Source organism: Macaca nemestrina, chromosome 15, assembly GCF_043159975.1.
Source record: "Macaca nemestrina isolate mMacNem1 chromosome 15, mMacNem.hap1, whole genome shotgun sequence".
Classification (NCBI taxonomy): domain Eukaryota; kingdom Metazoa; phylum Chordata; class Mammalia; order Primates; family Cercopithecidae; genus Macaca; species Macaca nemestrina.
In genome coordinates this window covers 17,160,113-17,178,863 of record NC_092139.1, presented here as the reverse complement: position 1 = coordinate 17,178,863, position 18,751 = coordinate 17,160,113, and the positions used below count along the sequence as shown (strand labels likewise).

General features: G+C 49.3%; 2 protein-coding genes across 13 annotated transcripts in view; one reads left to right on the top strand and one right to left on the bottom strand.

Moving 5' to 3' along the window:
* The window catches only part of LOC105496496 (nuclear receptor coactivator 3), a 157,506-nt gene extending 153,972 nt beyond the window's left edge, over nucleotides 1-3,534 (top strand). For 5 of the 6 annotated variants that reach the window (XM_011767001.3, XM_071079167.1, XM_011766999.3 and 2 more), the window contains one exon: nucleotides 51-2,430. In XM_011767001.3, coding sequence (XP_011765303.2) covers nucleotides 51-62 — 12 coding nt within the window. In that variant the 3' untranslated portion in view covers nucleotides 63-2,430. Of the gene's footprint in view, nucleotides 1-50 lie in introns of all 6 variants that reach the window. The other variant, XM_011766997.2, reaches the window with a different exon arrangement.
* A 520-nt stretch (nucleotides 3,535-4,054) lies between these two features.
* The window catches only part of LOC105496497 (sulfatase 2), a 131,465-nt gene continuing 116,768 nt past the window's right edge, over nucleotides 4,055-18,751 (bottom strand). For 4 of the 7 annotated variants that reach the window (XM_011767004.3, XM_071079169.1, XM_011767005.3 and 1 more), the window contains exons 12-21: nucleotides 12,828-13,056; nucleotides 12,597-12,696; nucleotides 11,945-12,039; nucleotides 10,860-10,919; nucleotides 10,210-10,379; nucleotides 9,826-9,968; nucleotides 8,522-8,645; nucleotides 6,334-6,367; nucleotides 6,036-6,089; nucleotides 4,055-5,023 (exon numbers count right to left, since the gene is read on the bottom strand). In XM_011767004.3, the coding sequence (XP_011765306.2) occupies nucleotides 4,993-5,023; nucleotides 6,036-6,089; nucleotides 6,334-6,367; nucleotides 8,522-8,645; nucleotides 9,826-9,968; nucleotides 10,210-10,379; nucleotides 10,860-10,919; nucleotides 11,945-12,039; nucleotides 12,597-12,696; nucleotides 12,828-13,056 (1,040 nt within the window). In that variant the 3' untranslated portion in view covers nucleotides 4,055-4,992. The remainder of the gene's footprint in view (nucleotides 5,024-6,035; nucleotides 6,090-6,333; nucleotides 6,368-8,521; nucleotides 8,646-9,825; nucleotides 9,969-10,209; nucleotides 10,380-10,859; nucleotides 10,920-11,944; nucleotides 12,040-12,596; nucleotides 12,697-12,827; nucleotides 13,057-18,751) is intronic. The other 3 variants (XM_011767003.3, XM_071079171.1, XM_071079170.1) reach the window with 1 other exon arrangement.

Sequence of the window (18,751 nt, the reverse complement as noted above, 5' to 3'; positions counted from 1 at the left end):
TTTTGTTGTGTAAAGCATGTGTTTTACTCAGTTTTTCTGGTTGCTAACAGAAATACTGCTGACATCTCTGCACCAGGACCTCTTAAGGAAACCACTGTACAAATGACACTGCACTAGGATTATTGGGAAGGAATCATTGTTCCAGGCATCTATCTTTGAAGAAAGGACCAGCTTTGAGCTCCATCAAGGGTATTTTAAGTGATGTCATTTGAGCAGGACTGGATTTTAAGCCGAACGGCAGTATCTACCTGTTTTTTTTCTCCTCTCCTCCTGCTGTGTATCATGGTGTTCAAAACAGAAATATTTTTTGGCATTCCACCTCCTAGGGATATAATTCTGGAGATATGGAGTCCTACTGATCATAAAACTTTTGTGTCACTTTTTTCTGCCTTGCTAGCCAAAGTCTCTTAAATACACATAGGTGGGCCAGAGAACATTGGACAAATCAAGAGAGATTAGAACATCTGGTTTCTCTAGTTGCAGTATTGGACAAAGAGCATAGTCCCAGCCCTCAGGTGTTTTTGTCACTACCAAGTAGTTCTGTGTTGACCCTCTGTCCAATGGAATTGGTGATTCTGAATTGTCCTTTACTGATGGTGTTGAGTTGCTCTGTCCCTATTATTTGTCCTAGGTTTTCTCCTAATGAAGGTTTTCATTTGCCGTTCATGTCCTGTAATACTTCACCTCCAGGAACTGTCATGGATGTCCAAATGGCTTTGCAGAAGGGAAATGAGATGACAGTATTTAATTGCAGCAGTAGCAAACTTTTCACATGCTAATGTGCAGCTGAGTGCACTTTATTTAAAAAGTAATGGATAAATGCAATATTCTTGAGGTCTTGAGGGAATAGTGAAACACATTCCTGGTTTTTGCCTACACTTACGTGTTGGACAAGAACTATGATTTTTTTTTTTTTTTTTTTTAAAGTACTGGTGTCACCCTTTGCCTATATGGTAGAGCAATAATGCTTTTTGAAAATAAACTTCTGAAAACCCAAGGCCAGGTACTGCATTCTGAATCAGAATCTCGCAGTGTTTCTGTGAATAGACTTTTTTGTAAATACGACCTTTAAGATATTGTATTATGTAAAATATGTATATACCTTTTTTTGTAGGTCACAACAACTCATTTTTACAGAGTTTGTGAAGCTAAATATTTAACACTGTTGATTGCAGTAAGCTGTGTGTGGAGAGGCTACCAGTGGAAGAGACACCCCTTGACTTCCGTGGCCTGGCGGAGAGGTAGTGCTCCCCAGCTTTTCCTTCCCCACCCCCCGGCCTTAGATGCCTCGCTTTTCAATCTCTTAATCTAAATGCTTTTTAAAGAGATTATTTGTTTAGATGTAGGCATTTTAATTTTTTAAAAATTCCTCTACCAGAACTAAGCACTTTGTTAATTTGGGGGGAAAGAATAGATATGGGGAAATAAACTTAAAAAAAAAAATCAGGAATTTAAAAAAATCGAGCAATTTGATTGAAGAGAATCTTTTGGATTTTAAGCAGTTCGAAATAATAGCAATTCATGAGTTTTGTGTGTGTGTGTGTGTGTGTGTATGTTCAATTATGTTACCTTTTCATCCCCTTTAGGAGCGTTTTCAGATTTTGGTTGCTAAGACCTGAATCCCACATTGATCTCGAGTAGAATCCTTGGTGTGGTTTCTGGTGTCTGCTCAGCTGTCCCCTCATTATACTAATGTGATGCTTTCATTATGTCCCTGTGGATTAGAATAGTGTCACTGTTACTCCTTAAGGAACTCAGTACCCAGAACAGCCAGTTTGACTGTGATTCAGAGCCACAGTCTAACTGAGCACCTTTGAAACCCCCTCCCTTTTCTGCCCCCTGCCACTTTCTGCTGTTGCCTCTCTTTGACACCTGTTTTAGTCAGTTGGGAGGAAGGGAAACATGAAGTTTAATTCCCTTTATCTGGGTTACTTCATTTGGTTCAGATAGTTGAAGGAATTGGGTTTCTGAATGTCTGTGAATTTCAGAGGTCTCTGCTAGCCTTGGTGTCATTTTCTAGCAATAACTGAGAGCCAGGTAATTTTAAGAATTTCACACATTTAGTCAGTCTTTCTAGATGTCTCTGAAGGTAAGATCATTTAATATCTTTGATATGCTTACAAGTGAATCCTGATTATTTCCAGATCCACCACTAGAGTGGATCTTATTTTCAAAGCAGTATAGACAATTATGAGTTTGCCCTCTTCCCCCCACCAACTTCAAAATATATCTTAAGATTGTAAATCTGGAAACTTCCATTGTAGTGGCCTATGCTTTTCAGATAGTATACTCTCCTGTTTGGAGACAGGTACAACCAAGTCAGTCTGTCTCTGTGTTTTTCAGCTCAACTGTGTCTGAACCTTCTTTAAGTGATGTGTGTGGGGAGAAACAGAATGGTGCTCTTACCTTTCTTGACTTTAAAAAATAATAAATTTTTTTGCAATCCTTTCCTCAGACCTGGCTGCAGGCTAACTGGAAGGCAGCACTCCCTTTTTTATATGGTAGAAAAATGAAGTTTATTATAAGTTTTTATATTTTCTACTTGTTCATTTGGTGCAAACTCAAGATTTTGATTTTCTTTTAATAGGTGCAGTCTTTGAGATAATTTGTTTTTACCTGTATTGCCCTTTATCTTTTTTAGATAATTCTTTGTACTCCTGCTACCTCTCCACACCCCAGCACCCCCCATTTTTTCAAACCTTGGTATCTGTTGGGTGAACAGTATAATCTTTTCATCTGCTTTTAGAATGTGGGATATTTCCAGTACCTACTTTTTTTTTTTTTTGCTGAATCCAAAGATATATAAACAAAATATATATATTTTATAAAGATTAGAATGATATAAAGGAGATACATGTTTCTTCCTTTAAAAAATAAATGGAAGTTACATTGTTAATGTTCGTATTATGATGCCACTTTTCTAAACTGCATCTGGATTGAAAGGTGTAAATATCAATAACAGTGCTACTTAGTTATCAGTATTTAATATCTGAGGTGAGTTGGGGGTATCTATATTAGGGGTAGGGTATTACAGAAGATAATTGGCTTGATGTCCTAGAAGTTCTTTGATCCAGAGGTAGGTGCAGCTGAAAGTAAACAGAATGGATTGCCAGTTACATGTATGCCTGCCCAGTTCCCTTTTTATTTGCAGAAGCTGTGAGTTTTGTTCACAATTTAGGTTCATAGGAGCAAAACCTCAAGGACTGATCTAATCAGAGGAATAAGAATTGTTTTCAACTCCAGGGGCACACTGTTAATAAACGAGCAGGTGTTTTCTCTCTTCCTTTCTAATATATGGAATTTTGAAGAATGAAATATGAGAGCAATATTTAAATTCTCAGGAATTGACTTATACTCTTGAGAATGAATTCAGTTTCAATCAAGTTTACATTGTGTTGCTTTAAAAAAAATAGAAATTATTCTTTATCCTGCAAAGAATCGAAACCACATGAAATGACTTATGGGGGATGGTGAGCTGTGACTGCTTTGCTGACCATTTTGGATGTCATTGTAAATAAAGGTTTCTATTTAAAATTGGAGCCTAAAGAGTTTTTTTTTTTTTTTTTTTTTAAATCCCTGTTGGATTAAGGGTAAAGAAGATTAAGGAAGTCTATTTCAAATAATAGTAACAGTTTCTGAAGTTAAAAAACGCCACTAGGGAGTTGCTAGAGAGCCTTGGCCTGTTGGGGGCATTGAAACAAATGTGGGTGCTTTAGGGATTATCTCTGTCATCTCTTAAATGAGAAATGGGTTGGATTGGTGATAGCTGAAATCTGTCAACTACTTGTATCAGGTTAGATGACCTGATATACAAAGAAGGGTTGGCCAAGGTGAATTTCTTTGCAATTGATTAATACTTTTAAAAAATGAAGTAGCAAAGCTGGTATACTATGAGACTTACCTGTAGTCCCTTGAAGTATGGTAGACTTTAGTCAATCTACAACCATCTACTCCCCTTTTAAGAAAATCTTCTAAACCCAAAGGCATTTTCTTCCAAAAAGATGTTGACTGGTAGTATCTTGAATACTTTAAAAAAACAGACACACCAAAAAACTCCCAAGAAATGGCCTTTTACAAAATGTCAAAGGTTTCTTCATACCAACTGCTGGTCATTGGCTGGGGTTTTGAACACTGTATGACAATACTTATACTACAAAATTTTTTTTACAAATACAGTTTCATCAAAACTTGGGACATACATCAGCTTCTTTTCAGTACCTTAAAAAAAAAAAACATCAGTTCTGGGACATAACAAATACTGGGAGAAACGGTATCTGGACAGGAACAGAAATGTCCACAACTGCGAGGGATTTTCTTTTACACTGGCCACAGAGCGTTTATTGACACCACCACTCCTGAAAATTGGGATTTCTTATTAGGTTCCCCTAAAAGTTCCCATGTTGGTTACATGTAAATAGTCACATATATACAGTGAAGGCAGTTTCTTCAGAGGCAACCAGGGTTTAGAGTGCTAGGTAAATGTCATCTCTTTTGTGCTACTGACTCATTGTCGAATCTGCACTGTTTTCAGCCTCTCCACGTTGCCTCTGTCTTCTTAGTTCCTTCTTTGTGACAAACCAAAAGAATAAGAGGATTTAGAACAGGACTGCTTTTCCCCTATGATTTAAAAATTCCAATGACTTTCGCCCTTGGGGGAAATTTCCAAGGAAATCTCGCTGGCTCTCTTCATTTTCCTTTGTGAGCTTCTGGGGAGGGTTAGTGGTGACTTTCTGATACGAAAAAAATGCATTTTGTGCAGCTGGTGAGGTATAATCCAAAGCAAAAGCAGGGGCAAAAATGGACTTCTTGAAGTTCTCTCTGCTCCTGCTGGTTATCCTCCAGAACCTGCCATGTTGACTGAGAGTGAGTGCTTGCTTTCTCAGGCCTCCTGGCCAATAGCATAGGTCTGCTGGAAATCACCCACGTGGTTTTTCGTTGCCTGTGCAGTCAGTTGATGCCTCTGTGTTTTTGAAGGTCCACCTCTGTTGTTTCTTAACCTTCCCAGCCTTCCCACAGTTGTCCCCTAAAGAACGAAACAAACTCATCTTAGCATTTAGCTATCACGGTCTTTATCATGACTTCCTAATCAGTCCTATAGCTGAGGAAGCTTTGCTTCAAGGCTGCTGAGAATGAATATTTCTAGGTTACTTAGAAAGGGATTGCTACCACCTAGTCACCTCAATTTTTAGTTGTTTACTTATACACTCAATGCCTGGCAAGGATGGCATTTAAGGATCTGGATAGAATAGTGGCTAAGGAGATTGTGATATGTAAAGATTCTGTACCTTAATTCTAGAAGCACCAAAGAAAGGCTTAGGTGGCCTGTTACTAATGTCCTATTAAAGCCACTCAGGTTTATATGCATATAAAGGAATAAATGAGTAGACCAGAGGTTGCAAATGGCAGCTCACCAAGGAGGGTAGTTTGCCCACATGGTTAACTTAATGTCAAATGAGATGATAATGATAAAGAATTCTCACACATACCCGCATTTTTGGATTTGGTCAGTGAATTAGAAAATCTGGCAAACCTCAGCCCATTCCTGCGGGGAGCAAACTAGCCTGCTCCCTTTAGAATAGAGGTGAACTTTCCAGGTGGCCAGTCTCAGTCCCTGCCAGCCTCCAATGGCACTGGAGTGAGAGTCTGTAGCTGTAGCATGGCTTTTTGGAAACCATTTAATGAGGCCATCCTACTGCTGATGTTGTATACCAGTTAGCACTTTTGCAGCCATAGCCTTCAAGATGCCTGGCAGTTTGTAATATTTAAATGCTTCTCAACCTCTAAGTAATAGCTCAAGTTTACCAAGCACAGATTATAGCGAGAACAGCAGTGTACTGGACAAGGCATTAATGTAAAACATGAAATGGATTCGAGTGTTTTCTTAGGGAAAGATGTGCATTAGTACTTCCCCGCCACCCTCATTATGAGAACAAATGAAGGATGGTATGTAAGAAATGGCATGCAAATAGAATAGCATTGGCAAAATGAAGCAGTCAGAAGCAGATCTCTATTTGTAAGCTGGTTCCTCAACTCACAGTGATTTGGAAGAAGGTCTCTTCATTTCTGGCCACTTTCGACGCTGAAACTGCCTAAGTTTTCAAGTGTCAAAAGGAGAATGAATGTTAACCATCACCAAGAAAGAAAAAGTCCCCAAAGAACTATACAAAGAAGGTCTCCTAGGTGACAGCTATCTTTGGTGGGTGATCCTGGTCTCGGGCAGACCAGAGGAAGGGCAGTGTCTCAACATAACAGGTGCGGACTCACAGAGATGAGACTGAAGGATGGGCCAAGATAGGAGAACTTTGTTTAGGCTTTAATAATAAAAAGAAATACCTGTATTGCTCATAGCTTCCTCCATCTTTAAGTCCTAAATGAAGGAGAAATAATAAAAACAGGAGCAGATAGTTTAGGCAAAGCTACCCCAACACACCAGAAAACCATCTTACACTTTTTTGTCACAATCCCATGATGTTGATAGTATTCCCTATTCAAGAGTAGACGGAATTATGAGGGGAACCTGCCCTAAGTCTCCTAGGTAGCCTTGTAGATTGCCTAAAATCCAGAGTCACCACGATCAGTTTCAGGACCCTGATGGCTTCATTCAGTGCTGACCTTAGTCATGGTGAGGGAGGTAGACGCGGGCCTGAACATCTGTGCTCCAGAGGACAGAAAGCCAAGAGCCCTGACCAAGTGCAGGAGGGAGCAATAGCTCATGTTTACCAAGCACAGATTATAGCGAGAACAGCAGTGTACTGGACAAGGCATTAATGTAAAACACGAAATGGATTCAAGTGTTTTCTTAGGGAAAGGTGCATTAGTACTTCCCCGCCACCCTCATTATGAGAACAAATGAAGGGTGGTGTGGGCTCTGGGGAAGTTTTCCTGAGGACATGGCAGGATCGAGTGTGTGGGCTCTGGGGTCAGCCCACCTTGTTCACTTTACTCCTCCGTAGAATGAGGATAAGAAGATTCACCTCAAAAGCTTATCAGCTAACACATGTAAAACGCTCAGCACACAGCCTGGCACACAGTGACTTATATGTCATTGCACTTTGATCACAAGAGTAGCAGCGCTTGAGTGGCAGAGGTTAGGAAGCCACTAGTGAAAATTCCAATCATATCAGGCTCCTCACCAGGAAGTATTAGTGCAACATCTTCTGTAAACACAGTAGCTCTGCCCTCTTCATAACTAGAGCTGACTGTGGCATCTGAATTCTTCCTCCTAAGCTGTGTGGCCATGTTCCTGACATGAACTCCAGGCGTCCTCCTAGACACAGTCCCTTCCCCAAGGGACTTCAAATATCAAAGGTTTTAGGCCACTCTCTCTCACCAGTAAGTGAACTTCATTTTTCTTTTAGCTTTAATTTTTTTTACTTTTATTTTTAGAGATGGGGCGACAGCTCTGTCTCCCAGGCTGGAGTGCAGTGGCGCTATCATAGCTCACTGTAACCTTGACCGCCTGGGCTCAAGTATCCTCCCACCTCAGCCTCCCAAAGCCCTGGAATCATAGGCATGAGCCACCATGCCTGGTCAGCTTTTTTCATCTTAAAATTTCTATCTAGTTGGCATTTTAGATTTAAAACTGCAGATTTTGTCCTGTCCCAAACAAAACTCAGGATTTACCTGGGACTCCTAATCCTGCACCTCCCATCACCATATTCTACTGGGGGGCTTCACCACCTGAATCTGAAATCCATCATCTTCACTGCTCCCACCTCTAGTCCAAGCCACCATCATTTCTCCCTGGATAACTGTGCCATCTTCGCTGTTTGCTCCCATAAAGTCCCATTCTCCACCTAGCAATGCCAGTGCCCAGATTAAAACCCTCCATTGGCTTCCTGATACACCTCAAATGAAATCTAAACTCTACCATGGCCTCTCACAGGGTAGCCTGATGCCCTCCTGCCACTCTCCACTGGCCTCAGTTGTGCTGGCTGTACCACCTAGGCTGCTTTCTGCTCCTCACACTTCAAGTTTCCTGGAACGCCAGCCCTCCACGTTTTCTCAGTGGTCGATTGCGTCCTACTCTTCAGTACTCAGTTCAGAGGTCTGACCCTGGTTTTATTAAGTGGTGCCTTTCCCCAGTCACACTGGATTCTACCATCCAGTTTTACTCTTTCCATACAAGCCAGAGGCCTCCCGCTGTGGACTGCTCTTCTTAGGACAACACCGGCTCCACACAAGTCAGCCAGGATGGGGTCATCTTTAGTCACCATGGTTTCAGGTCTGAGTTCTCAGGAAATGTTTGTTGAATGCATGAGTGAACAAAAGGGAGGAAATGAAACGAGGGAATTCCGTGTGTTTCCTGGACAGCTGATGCAGGTGTTCCCCTCTCAGGAAGCACAGCTTGTCAAAGGCCATCTGCCTGCTATGGACAGGGGCTCCCATGACTCATCTGGAACTGCATCACCTCCCAAAGCCTGGTGATTTCAGGCTCATTCTTGGGGTAGACACCACCTCCTGAGTCCCTTCCTTTGGTTACCCTGCTCTCCAAAGGCCCTATGTTGCGGTGCCTACTCACCCAGGTCCATGTTTCGAGTCCGGGGGTTACACTGCTTGTAACCCTTGCAGCTCCTCAGCTCCATGAGCTGTACATGTAGCTGGTTGAGGACATCCCTGTCCAGTGTGTTCACTGCATTCATCAGCTAGTTGCAAAAAGGGTAGTCTGTCAACAAGGTAAGTACAGGGACTCTCCCCGTGCCCTTCTTCTACCAACCAGGGGACATATTTCAGGCAGGTGGAAGGTGCTAGGGGCTGGTGACCTGCTTACTCCAACTTCAACTTCTGCAAGAGCCAGCATTTGGAAGAGTTAGGTGACTTTTTGGCTTCGAGTCCCACCAGGTTCTCTCTTAATGAGAATGAAAACTCAGGAGAATAAACACCATGTCTGTCTGTATTTAATGTTGGAGTTCTGCAGCCACTAGTCAGGAGACTTCCCAAGCTCGGAAAGAAAGCCTTCCCAGTCTTGGTTTTATCAGCAGCCTTCATTCAGATTTGCAGTCCTCCTGATTGCAAAGCAGCCATTTGATGAAAGGATGATGGGTAAGTGACTTGGGTTCTTGTGTAGTCTGGGAGCTACCGGTGACGGACTTAACCTACCCCTTTGGTAAAGTATGAGGGTGAACCTATCTAAGGAGAAAGACTGGACACCTATATAGTAATTAAAGCATTTGTGCTGCTGATATTTAAACATCAGATTTCATTTAAAAAATTATTTCAGACTTTTCTTGAAAGGTCAAAGCCTGGGCAATACCAAGGCCACAGGACAGGAAAGCTCTAGTGCTGGAGCTCAGCAGTGACTGTCCCTGTACAAGGGCCCACATGTTCCGATGACCAGACATGTCACTGCTCCTTCTGGTCTTGTGTGGTCCTGAGCCACATGAGTCGTGTGTGTGTTTAGATGGCTTACTGTACGGAAGCACTTAGCAGAGTGCTTGGTGCAGTGTGTTACTGTTATATTAGCCGCGTGGTCCGTGCAGGCCCTGCAGTGGGTAATATCTGGCTTGATCCTACGGCTTGACAGTTTTAGGAGTCTTCACAAGTTCCGGCAAAGCCTGGTTGAATGCTGCATGTTAAGTTAGAGGGAAGAAGCCACATATATTACACACGCAGGGTGACGGAGGCAAAACGCAGGGTGATGGAGGCAAAAAAGGCTGATTGAACATGGAATCCCCCAATCTCAGCGGCTTCACAACTAACTCCCAGTGGCTCAGGGACTCAGTGGGACTTGGATAATTTGTCATGACTTCCTGAGGTTGGGGGGGGCCTACCTGGCAGCACTGGGGTAACCCATACCCCCATCTCTCTAGCTCGGGTTGTCTGTACCTGGTAGGGGTCTGTGTTGAGATCAAAGTACTCTAGGAAGCCAGTTGCAAATTCACAGAAGAGGAAATTGTGAGTCTCGTTGATGGTCCTCATGCACCAGTACGTGTTATTGTTGGCGCTGGTGCAGGCACAGAAAGGCCCCACTGGCAAGGAAGAGAGAGCATGTCCTGAGTGCCTGCGGGAGGAAGCCCCATCTGCCAACAGTGATTCCCGTCAGGGACAGCCCCCGAAACCAGTTCATCAAATGCCAAGAGGCTGCCCCAAGCACTGTGGACCCCTGGTGTCGGGGACCCCCTTTCTGAGAGAGGTTTGAGTCACTTAAGTGGAGAAGTTTCTTGGCCCCCCGGGCCCCAGCCTGTCCACCTCTGCCCTGGGCTTGCTCACGTGTCCAGAAAGGCGCCGTCTGCCAGTGCTGGTTGTCGTGGGTGAAGCACGTGAGGCCTGGCATGCTGCACGTGTCGTTGTTCTGCAGGCGCTTGAGCAGCTTGCGGAGTTTCTTCTTGCGCTTCTGCTCCCGCAACAGCCACACCTTGTCCTTCTCTTGCAGACCCTTCCTATGGGCGCAGAGGGCCACACACGCCTTGGGCCTCTGAGGGATCAGTGACCCTGTGTCTCTGCTCTTCCTGTCCACCTAGGGGCTGGGCTGAGGCTTCTCCAACAGCCATGGGCATAGCAATTCAGGGTTCCAAGTCCCAGTGCTGATCCAAGGCAGAGCCGGGACTAGAACCTGGATCTTCTGTCATTCTACTTTAACTCCCAAGGGGGCACAGAGCTGGGGACAGAGCCAGGCAGCTACTGGGACTCCTGTTGGCATCCCTTTCCCCTCCTTCCTGTGTCCTGCCCTGCTTGGTGGAGTTGCCGCAACCCCGTTTACAGTGTTGATTGGGAAATAAGGCCTCTTTGAGGGCCACCGCAGACTTCCCAGGGAAGGGCCTGGACTTCTTTCCTTTTCTTCTGTATTTTAGCTTAAGGGAGGGCCACCTCCTCATGCTAGGCCTCTGCATCTCTTCCCCAGGACCTTAAGCTGCCCTTACCTGAAAGGATGCAGACTGGAGCCTTTGTGCTTGAGGCGGCCTTTGTGCTGGGTGTGGTAGCTGTAACAGACCCCCCCAGCCCCAGGCTTCAGGAGTGGCTCAGAGGGCTCCGCTGGCAGGTACAAACTGTGGTTTCTGGGACTCCCGTGTGTTGCTGCTGCCCCACTCCCCTGTTCCTCCTTCTGGGATGGTGGTGGGGAGGGTACAACCCTATCCCCAGGGCAGCAGGTACCTGCCTGGGTGGCTTCATTCTCCAGGCATGAGCCAGGACTCTTCCTGGGATTTTGCTAGACTTTAGGAGGTCGGGTTAGTTGTAATTTAGCCACGACTAGAAACTGGGCCTGGCTTTAGGTGCGTCAGCCTCAGCATCCTTTTTCCTTTCCTTTTGTGACGGTTAATTGTACACGTCAAAGCCTCAGCATCGTGAGGTTGGTTCCCTCACCGCCCTGCCTACTCACGCTTGGTTGGGGCCAGCACAGGGGAGCCTGTGTTTTGCAAGACTTTCTGGGAAGACGGCAGGGCTTCTGCAGCTGTGCTGTCCAGTACGGGAGCCACTGGCCACAGGTGGCTACTTCAGTTTGAATTAAGCAAAATAAAAATTTTGGCTCCTTACTGACACCAGCCACCACTTCGAGTGTGCACCAGCCACGCGTGGCACAGTGCAGACATAGCCCGTGTCCATCGGCACAGAATGTTCTACTGGACACAGCTGTTCTAGAGTTCAGTCCTTTGGGCCAGGGGATCCCTGAGCCGGGAACATGGACCTCAGACCACGTGGGGGATTTCTGAAAGGGCAATCGGCAGAGGCACGTTTCCGGCCTGGAGCCGGCTCTGCACAGCCAGCACGGGTCTCTTGCCAGCAGTACTGGAATCTGGGCGCGAGCCTGGCTGAGGAACGGTTCCGTGTGCCACATTGGCTGACAATAGGGATGTAAATTATGGATTTTCTTTTTTTTAATGCCATGAGGGGAGAAGATTAAAAAAGATTAAAAAAAAAAAAAATGAAAGGGGTCAATCACGAGAGGGGATGAACTGAACTGTCCTGTAGGAGGGTGGGGTCTCAGATCCCTGTGCTACTGCCTCACCTGATTTTGTGACAGTCACATTCTTCTGGCCGCTTTTTCTTCAGGTGACCTCGGACTTCCCTCAGGTTCTTAATTTTGTTCTGCAGGGTTTCAATCTGAGGGAGGGGCAGGAGAGGAGGCCTTGAAACCTTTACGGCTGGACAAGAAAGGCTTGGCCTGGTGACCGCCCCCACGCTGCCGTGTCTGCTCAGCAGCGGCAGCCTGCCCTGCCCGGGCCCAGGGCCAGCACCGGCATGTTTGGGTGGGGAGGACTTGTTCTGCCTGCTGAAGGAAGCCCACCTTCCCCTCCGGCCAGCCCTTGCAAGGGAACCGAGTCCTTTTCCTGGCCTGGCCTGCGGAGGAACCTGCTGAGCCCCGAGGGCGGCTCCAGTGTCTCCCCTGGGCTTGATGAAAGGCCTCATCATAGCGTAGACTTCTTGTAAGTCAAAAGGGGGACAACGTGGCTAAGCCATCCTCCCTCAGACAGACTGGGCAGCAAGCTGTCTCATGTTGGGACTGACGCCTATCCCTGGGTGGAGGAATCTGTGGGGACCTCACTTCACCTCTCCAGCCCCTTCCCTGGGTCTGGCCTCACTGCCCTCCCACCATAAGCCGGGGGTCCTGCCAGGCCCTTGGTGGCTGACGGCACGCTCCTCTCCCGCTCTCCACTCACCTCGTGGTCGATGTGCAACTTGTGGTCCTTCCAGGCCTGCAGGGACTTGTACAGGTCCAGGTCACACTGGACTGTATCGTTCTCTAGGATATAGCACCTGCTTGAGAGAAGGGATCACGTGTGGCTCAGAGGAGGTGGAGGGGGCCCAGCCCAGGGGCTCAAGAGGTGTGGGAAGCCCCTGCTGAGGTCTGTCCTGTCCCCTTCACCCTCGACTTCCACCTGGACACTCACCGATGTGTCACTTTAATGGGGTTGGCAGCTGAGTAGTCAGGAAGGCCTCCGGTGCCACTGAAGTCCCCTCCATCCTTGTCATCTTGGTCCTCAGGGGCCCCTGGCCAGTGCCGCTTGGTGAGGTTTCGGGGCTGGGCAGCATCACCCAGGCCTACGTGGTACACCCTGCCGTCCACCTCGATGGCCACTGAGCGGATGGAGCGACTGCGGGCATAGCTGGCCTTGTACTCTGTGGGCATCAGAGGGGTGGCGGAGTTAGGGAGGCGGGAAAGGCTGGCCAGGCTCCCTGGGCAGTGGGTCCTTCATTAAGATAGGGCCGGGCTTCCAAGCAGGAGGCTCAGCTTTGCCTGTGACCTGAGGGGTTGTGAAATCTACCCGCCTGCTCGGACCGCAGGGGAGGGCCTCAAGGCGATCACGCCGGCAAAACTGAAGTCCTGGAGCCAAGAAGCCACTGACTCTAGAGGATTTCAAGCAAGAGCTGCTTGCGGGTAAACAAATGGCGGTACATCATCTGTACGACGGAATATGCGACCAGAACCCGAAGTGAGGTTCTGATTCACGCTAGAGCGCGGATGAATGTCAAAAGCATGTTGGGAGAAAGCAGCCAGACACAAAGTGGGCTCATATTGTTACATTCTATTTATAGGAACTACCCAGAATGGGTAAATCTATAGCGGCAGAAAGAAGACTGGTGGTTGCCAGAGGCTGGGGGAGAGGGCAGTTGAGGAGTGATTGCTTTGTGGGTATAGGGTTCCCTTTTGGGGCGATGTTTTAGAACTAGGTAGAGGTGTGCAACACTGAACCTATTAAATGTCTCTGCATTGTATACAATTGTAAAAATGGTAAGTTTTATGTTATCTGAACTTCACCTCAATTAAAAAGGAAAAAAGTATCATGGATATAAAAACGTTGATTTAAACAGGGGGAAAAGGGGCCCTGCAGTGCCTGTCTCTGGGTATATATGGACGGGGACTGGGGAAGCCACTTAGCTTCTGTGAGTCCCAGGGAGCTGGAGGCTGCCCACCAGGTGGTAGGCAGGTGCTGCATCCAGGTGGGCCGGCGACAAGGCCGAGAGGGGCTTTTGCATACGCTCCGACCCTGAAAACTCAGGCGTGCAGGCTGAAGTGACACCCCAGGTAGCCTGTATCTTCTATGTCTCAAAACCAAATCTGAGTTGGTGAGATTAAAGAAAAAGGGAGGTGGTGGCGGTGATGTAGGGATCCAGATTTCCAGCTTCCGGAAAGGAGACATGTCTCACAGGCCCACAGTTCCATATGGTCAGGACGGGCCGGAGACGGGCGGCCCCTCTGGCTGCCCACTGTCGTCCCTGTTGTCCAGAGCCCCCGTCACTCCTTTCTGTTTTAAATCTCTGCCCACCTGACACAAGTGTGGCCTCAGCATGCATGCACTGCAGTTGTCATTCTTCTCCAGATGTGCCTCATTTAAAGAGAAGGGCCTGGAGCCAGTTAGTGGCCCAGGTTTTGTTGGATCCCAAGTGACCCCAAGATGGTGACCAAGGAGGACCAGCTGGAGGCAGGTGGTGGCGGAAGGCGGTGGAAGAAGGAAGGAAAGGGCTCCCTTTCCCACATGGCCACTCTTGGGGGATGTTTTGTATCTTTTAATTCTCAGACACCTTGCATCACAGTCACAAGGGCCGAAGGATCCTAAGGGGAGAGGGGAGGCCTCCCCTCTCCGGCAAAGCCTTGGGCCTTTCTCCTGGGCACTTCCTTCCCTCGGTTGAGTCTCTCGACGCGTGTACACAAAGAGCCGAGGATGCTCCCTGTGCCGAGCAGGTCCTGCCCCGAGGCTCAGGAAATGGACCCAGCGTGTCCTCTTCACTCCTTTAGTCCCAGTCAGCTTATGAGTGAGTGGCGTTGTCTCTTTCCACCCTCCATCTCCCAGCTCTAGACTCAGGGGTCCCTAAACCATGGCCTAAGGGCCCAGGCCAGCCTCCATCTGTCTTTGCGAATACAGTTTCACTGGGTACAGCGGCTCGCGTTCACTTACACCTCTGCAGTTGCAGGGCTGAGTCGCAAAGCCCCCGACCTTTACTCTCCGGCCCTTCACAGCCGCAGTCTGCCGGTCCTGTGTGATTCCTCTCCTGTACCGAAGCCACACGACCTGCTCTCCCTGTCTCTCTCACTGTGTCCATGTCCAGAGTCCCGCAGGTCCCCTTCCTGCCACACCAACAGGGCATGGGACAGGACTTCATAAGCCGGTGGCCAAGAGCTTTGACTCTGCAATCGGATGGCTGAGGTGCAAACCCCTGAGCACATGTGTGGCCCCGGCGATTTGGGTAACTTCTTAGGATGGTGCCTACCCTACAAGGGCTCCTTGGAGGATGGCACGAAACAGAACTACTGAAGCATTCATGCCTGATGAGCTGGTATGGACCAGCTACTGCAGGGGGTGGGGACTCTGCCTGCAGCTGACGTCCTCACCTAAGGTGATGCCGCGCAGCCCCGAAACCTCACCATTACGCCCGCTCCCTGCCTTTCCATGCCAGTGACCCCCTGTGTGATGTGGCTGCCCGTGCCTACTGTGCTTCTCACCACTCTTGGCCACACTGGTCACCTCTCTGTGGCTGGGACCCCCCACACTCATTGTGAGTACAGGGCCTTTGTACCTCATCTTCCTCCTCCTCAGGACACTTGTTCTCTGGCTGGTCACAAGGCTTGCTCCTTTCTGTATAGGTGAGGATCACGGGGCCGCCGAGAGGCGCGGGTCCCGGCTCTGACATTACACTCACATGAGGATTCTGACCAGGGCTGAGCTGACTCTCGGCTACTTTTACGTATTTTTCTTTCCTCTAAGCATTAATAAGGGGGAAAACAGCTGAATCTCTCCCTGCAAGATGTTGTATTATTTAAAGATTATCGACTGTGCCACATACTGAAGCAAGGAGATGCTGGCTGTGTAATCCAATCTGGAAACCAATCATCCTATTCAGCTAGAAAAGTTAATGCAGTAGTTCCTAATCAGCTGGTGAGGAAAGGTACCAGAGGATCATCAGCTGGGAAGCGTTGTTTGTGGCAGTGGCTGGGCTGTTACGGAAAGAGACTTATCTGCTCCACGATGAGGACATTTGCTGCCTGGCCGGATGGCCCAGAGGAGACCACCGTGTCTGCCGTCGGAGACCTCGATCCTCAATCTCTAATTCGTCTGTGGCACAATATCATCCATCTTATAAAGAAAGGAATTTTTTTTTTTTTTTTTTTTGAGACAGAGTCTTGCTCTGTCACCCAGGCTGGAGTGAAGCGGCATGATCTCAGTTTACTGCAACCTCCCGTTCCCAGGTTCAAGCCATTCTCGTGCCTCAGCCTCCTGAGTAGCAGGGACTACAGGCGCCCACCACCATGACTGGCTAATTTTTGTATTTTTAGTAGAGACGGGTTTCACCATGTTGGACAGACTGATCTCGAACTCCTGAGCTCAGGCAACCTGCCTGCCTCGGCCTTCCAAGATGCTGGGATTACAGGTGTGAACCACTGTGCCCGGTCAGGAAGGAGATTCTGACACAGGCTACCATGTGGATGAACCCGGAGAACATTATGCGAAGAGAAAAAAGCCAGCCACAGAAGGACAAATACTGTACAATTCCACTTATATGAGGCCCCTAGAGCAGTCAAGCTCATAGAGAAGTAGAAGAGTGGTTGCTGAGAATGGGGTGGGAGAAGGGGTGAGAGCTGGGTGGGACAGCAGGATGGGAGAGTGGGGTGGGAGAGCGGGATGGGAGAACGGGGTGGGAGAATGGAGTGGGGTGGTTAAACAGGGTGGGAGTGGGTGGGAGAACGGGATGAGAGCAGGGTGGGAGAACAGGGTGGGAGAACGGGGTGGGACAACCAGGTGGGAGCGGGGTGGGAGAATGCAGGGAGAGCGGGGTGGGAGAATGGGGTGGGAGAATGGGGTGGGAGGACTGGGTGGGAGCGGGGTGGGAGGACTGGGTGGGAGCGGGGTGGGAGAACGGGGTGGGAGGACTGGGTGGGAGCAGGGTGGGGGAGCGGGGTGGGAGAACGTGGTGGGAGGTCTGGGTGCGAGCGGGGTGGGAGAACGTGGTGGGAGGACTGGGTGGGAGCGGGGTGGGAGAAAGGGGTGGGAGGACTGGGTGGGAGTGGGGTGGGAGAACGGGGTGGGAGGACTGGGTGGGAGCAGGGTGGGAAAACGGGTGGGAGAACCGGGTGGGAGAACGGGGTGGGAGGGAGTGGGAGAATGGGGTGGGAGGGGGTGGGAGAATGGGGTGGGGGTGGGAGAACGGGGTGAGAACGGGGTGAGAGTGGGGTGGGAGAATGGGGTGAGAGTGGGGTGGGAGAACGGGGTGAGAGCGGGGTGAGAGTGGGGTGGGAGAATGGGGGGAGAATGGGGGGAGAGTGGGGTGAGAGCGGGGTGGGAAAACGGGGGGAGAGTGGGGGGGAGAGTGGGGTGGGAGAACAGGGTGACAACGGGGTGAGAGCGGGATGGGAGAACGGGGTGAGAGCGGGATGAGAGAATGAGGTGAGAACGGGGTGAGAGCGGGGTGGGAGAACAGGGTGAGAACGGGGTGAGAGCGGGGTGGGAGAACAGGGTGAGAACGGGGTGGGAGGACTGGGTGGGAGAACGGGATGGGAGCGGGGTGGGAGAACGGCATAACAGCGGGGTGGGAGAACGGGTGAGAGCGGGGTGGGAGAACAGGGTGAGAACGGGGTGAGAGCAGGGTGGGAGAACAGGGTGAGAACGGGGTGGGAGGACTGGGTGGGAGAACGGGATGGGAGCGGGGTGGGAGAACGGGGTGGGAGAACGGCATAACAGCGGGGTGGGAGAACGGGTGAGAGCGGGGTGGGAGAACAGGGTGAGAACGGGGTGAGAGCGGGGTGGGAGAACAGGGTGAGAACGGGGTGGGAGGACTGGGTGGGAGAACGGGATGGGAGCGGGGTGGGAGAACGGGGTGGGAGAACGGCGTAACAGCGGGGTGGGAGAACGGGGTGGGAGAACGGCGTAACAGCGGGGTGGGAGAACGGGGTGGGAGAACAGCGTAACAGCGGGGTGGGAGAACGGGGTGGGAGAACGGCAACAGCGGGGTGGGAGAACGGGGTGGGAGAACGGCGTAACAGCGGGGTGGGAGAACAGGGTGGGAGAACGGCATAACAGCGGGGTGGGAGAACGGGGTGGGAGAACGGCGTAACAGCGGGGTGGGAGAATGGGGTGGGAGAACAGCATAACAGCGGGGTGGGAGAACGGGGTGGGAGAACGGCATAACAGGGGGGTGGGAGAATGGGGTGGGAGAACGGCATAACGGGGGGGTAGAAGTACGGGGTGGGAGAACGGTGTAACAGCGGGGTGAGAGCGGGGTGGGAGAATGAGGGGAGAAGGGGGGGGAGAACGGGGTGGGAGCAGGGTGGGAGAATGGGGAGACGACATTGAATGGGGACAGTTTTAGTTTTGCAAGATGAAAAGTTTGTTTAGCAGGCTGCACAGTAGTGTGAATATAGTTTACACTATTGAACTGGATACTTAAAAATGGTTAAGATGATAAATTTTATGTGTATTTCGCCATAATTGTTTTTAAAACAACACCTGAAATCTATCAGACTTTGGCTGTCCTTAGGCCAGAGAAATGGGCTGTGTGGGAAGCTGCCCAGCCCTAGAGGGCACATTTCTAGCCGGCGGACCCCGACGCTTCCACACATTTTCAGGGCACAGGCTCATTCCTGTTTGAAAGTCAGGCAGGGACCATTCTTCCTATTTGATGGTGGGAGCTGAGCCTCAGAATGGTGAAGTGATAGCCCAGGGTGGCGGCCAGGCCTTCTGGCTGGGTCTAGAAGAGCCTGTCTCCACTTCGCCTGCTCCCTGGCTTCCCCCTGCGCCCTGGCCTCCGCCTGCGCCCTGGCCTCCGCCTGCCTGTCCTCTCCCCGGCCCGTGCGGAGCATGAGGTATGAAGGTGTAGACCC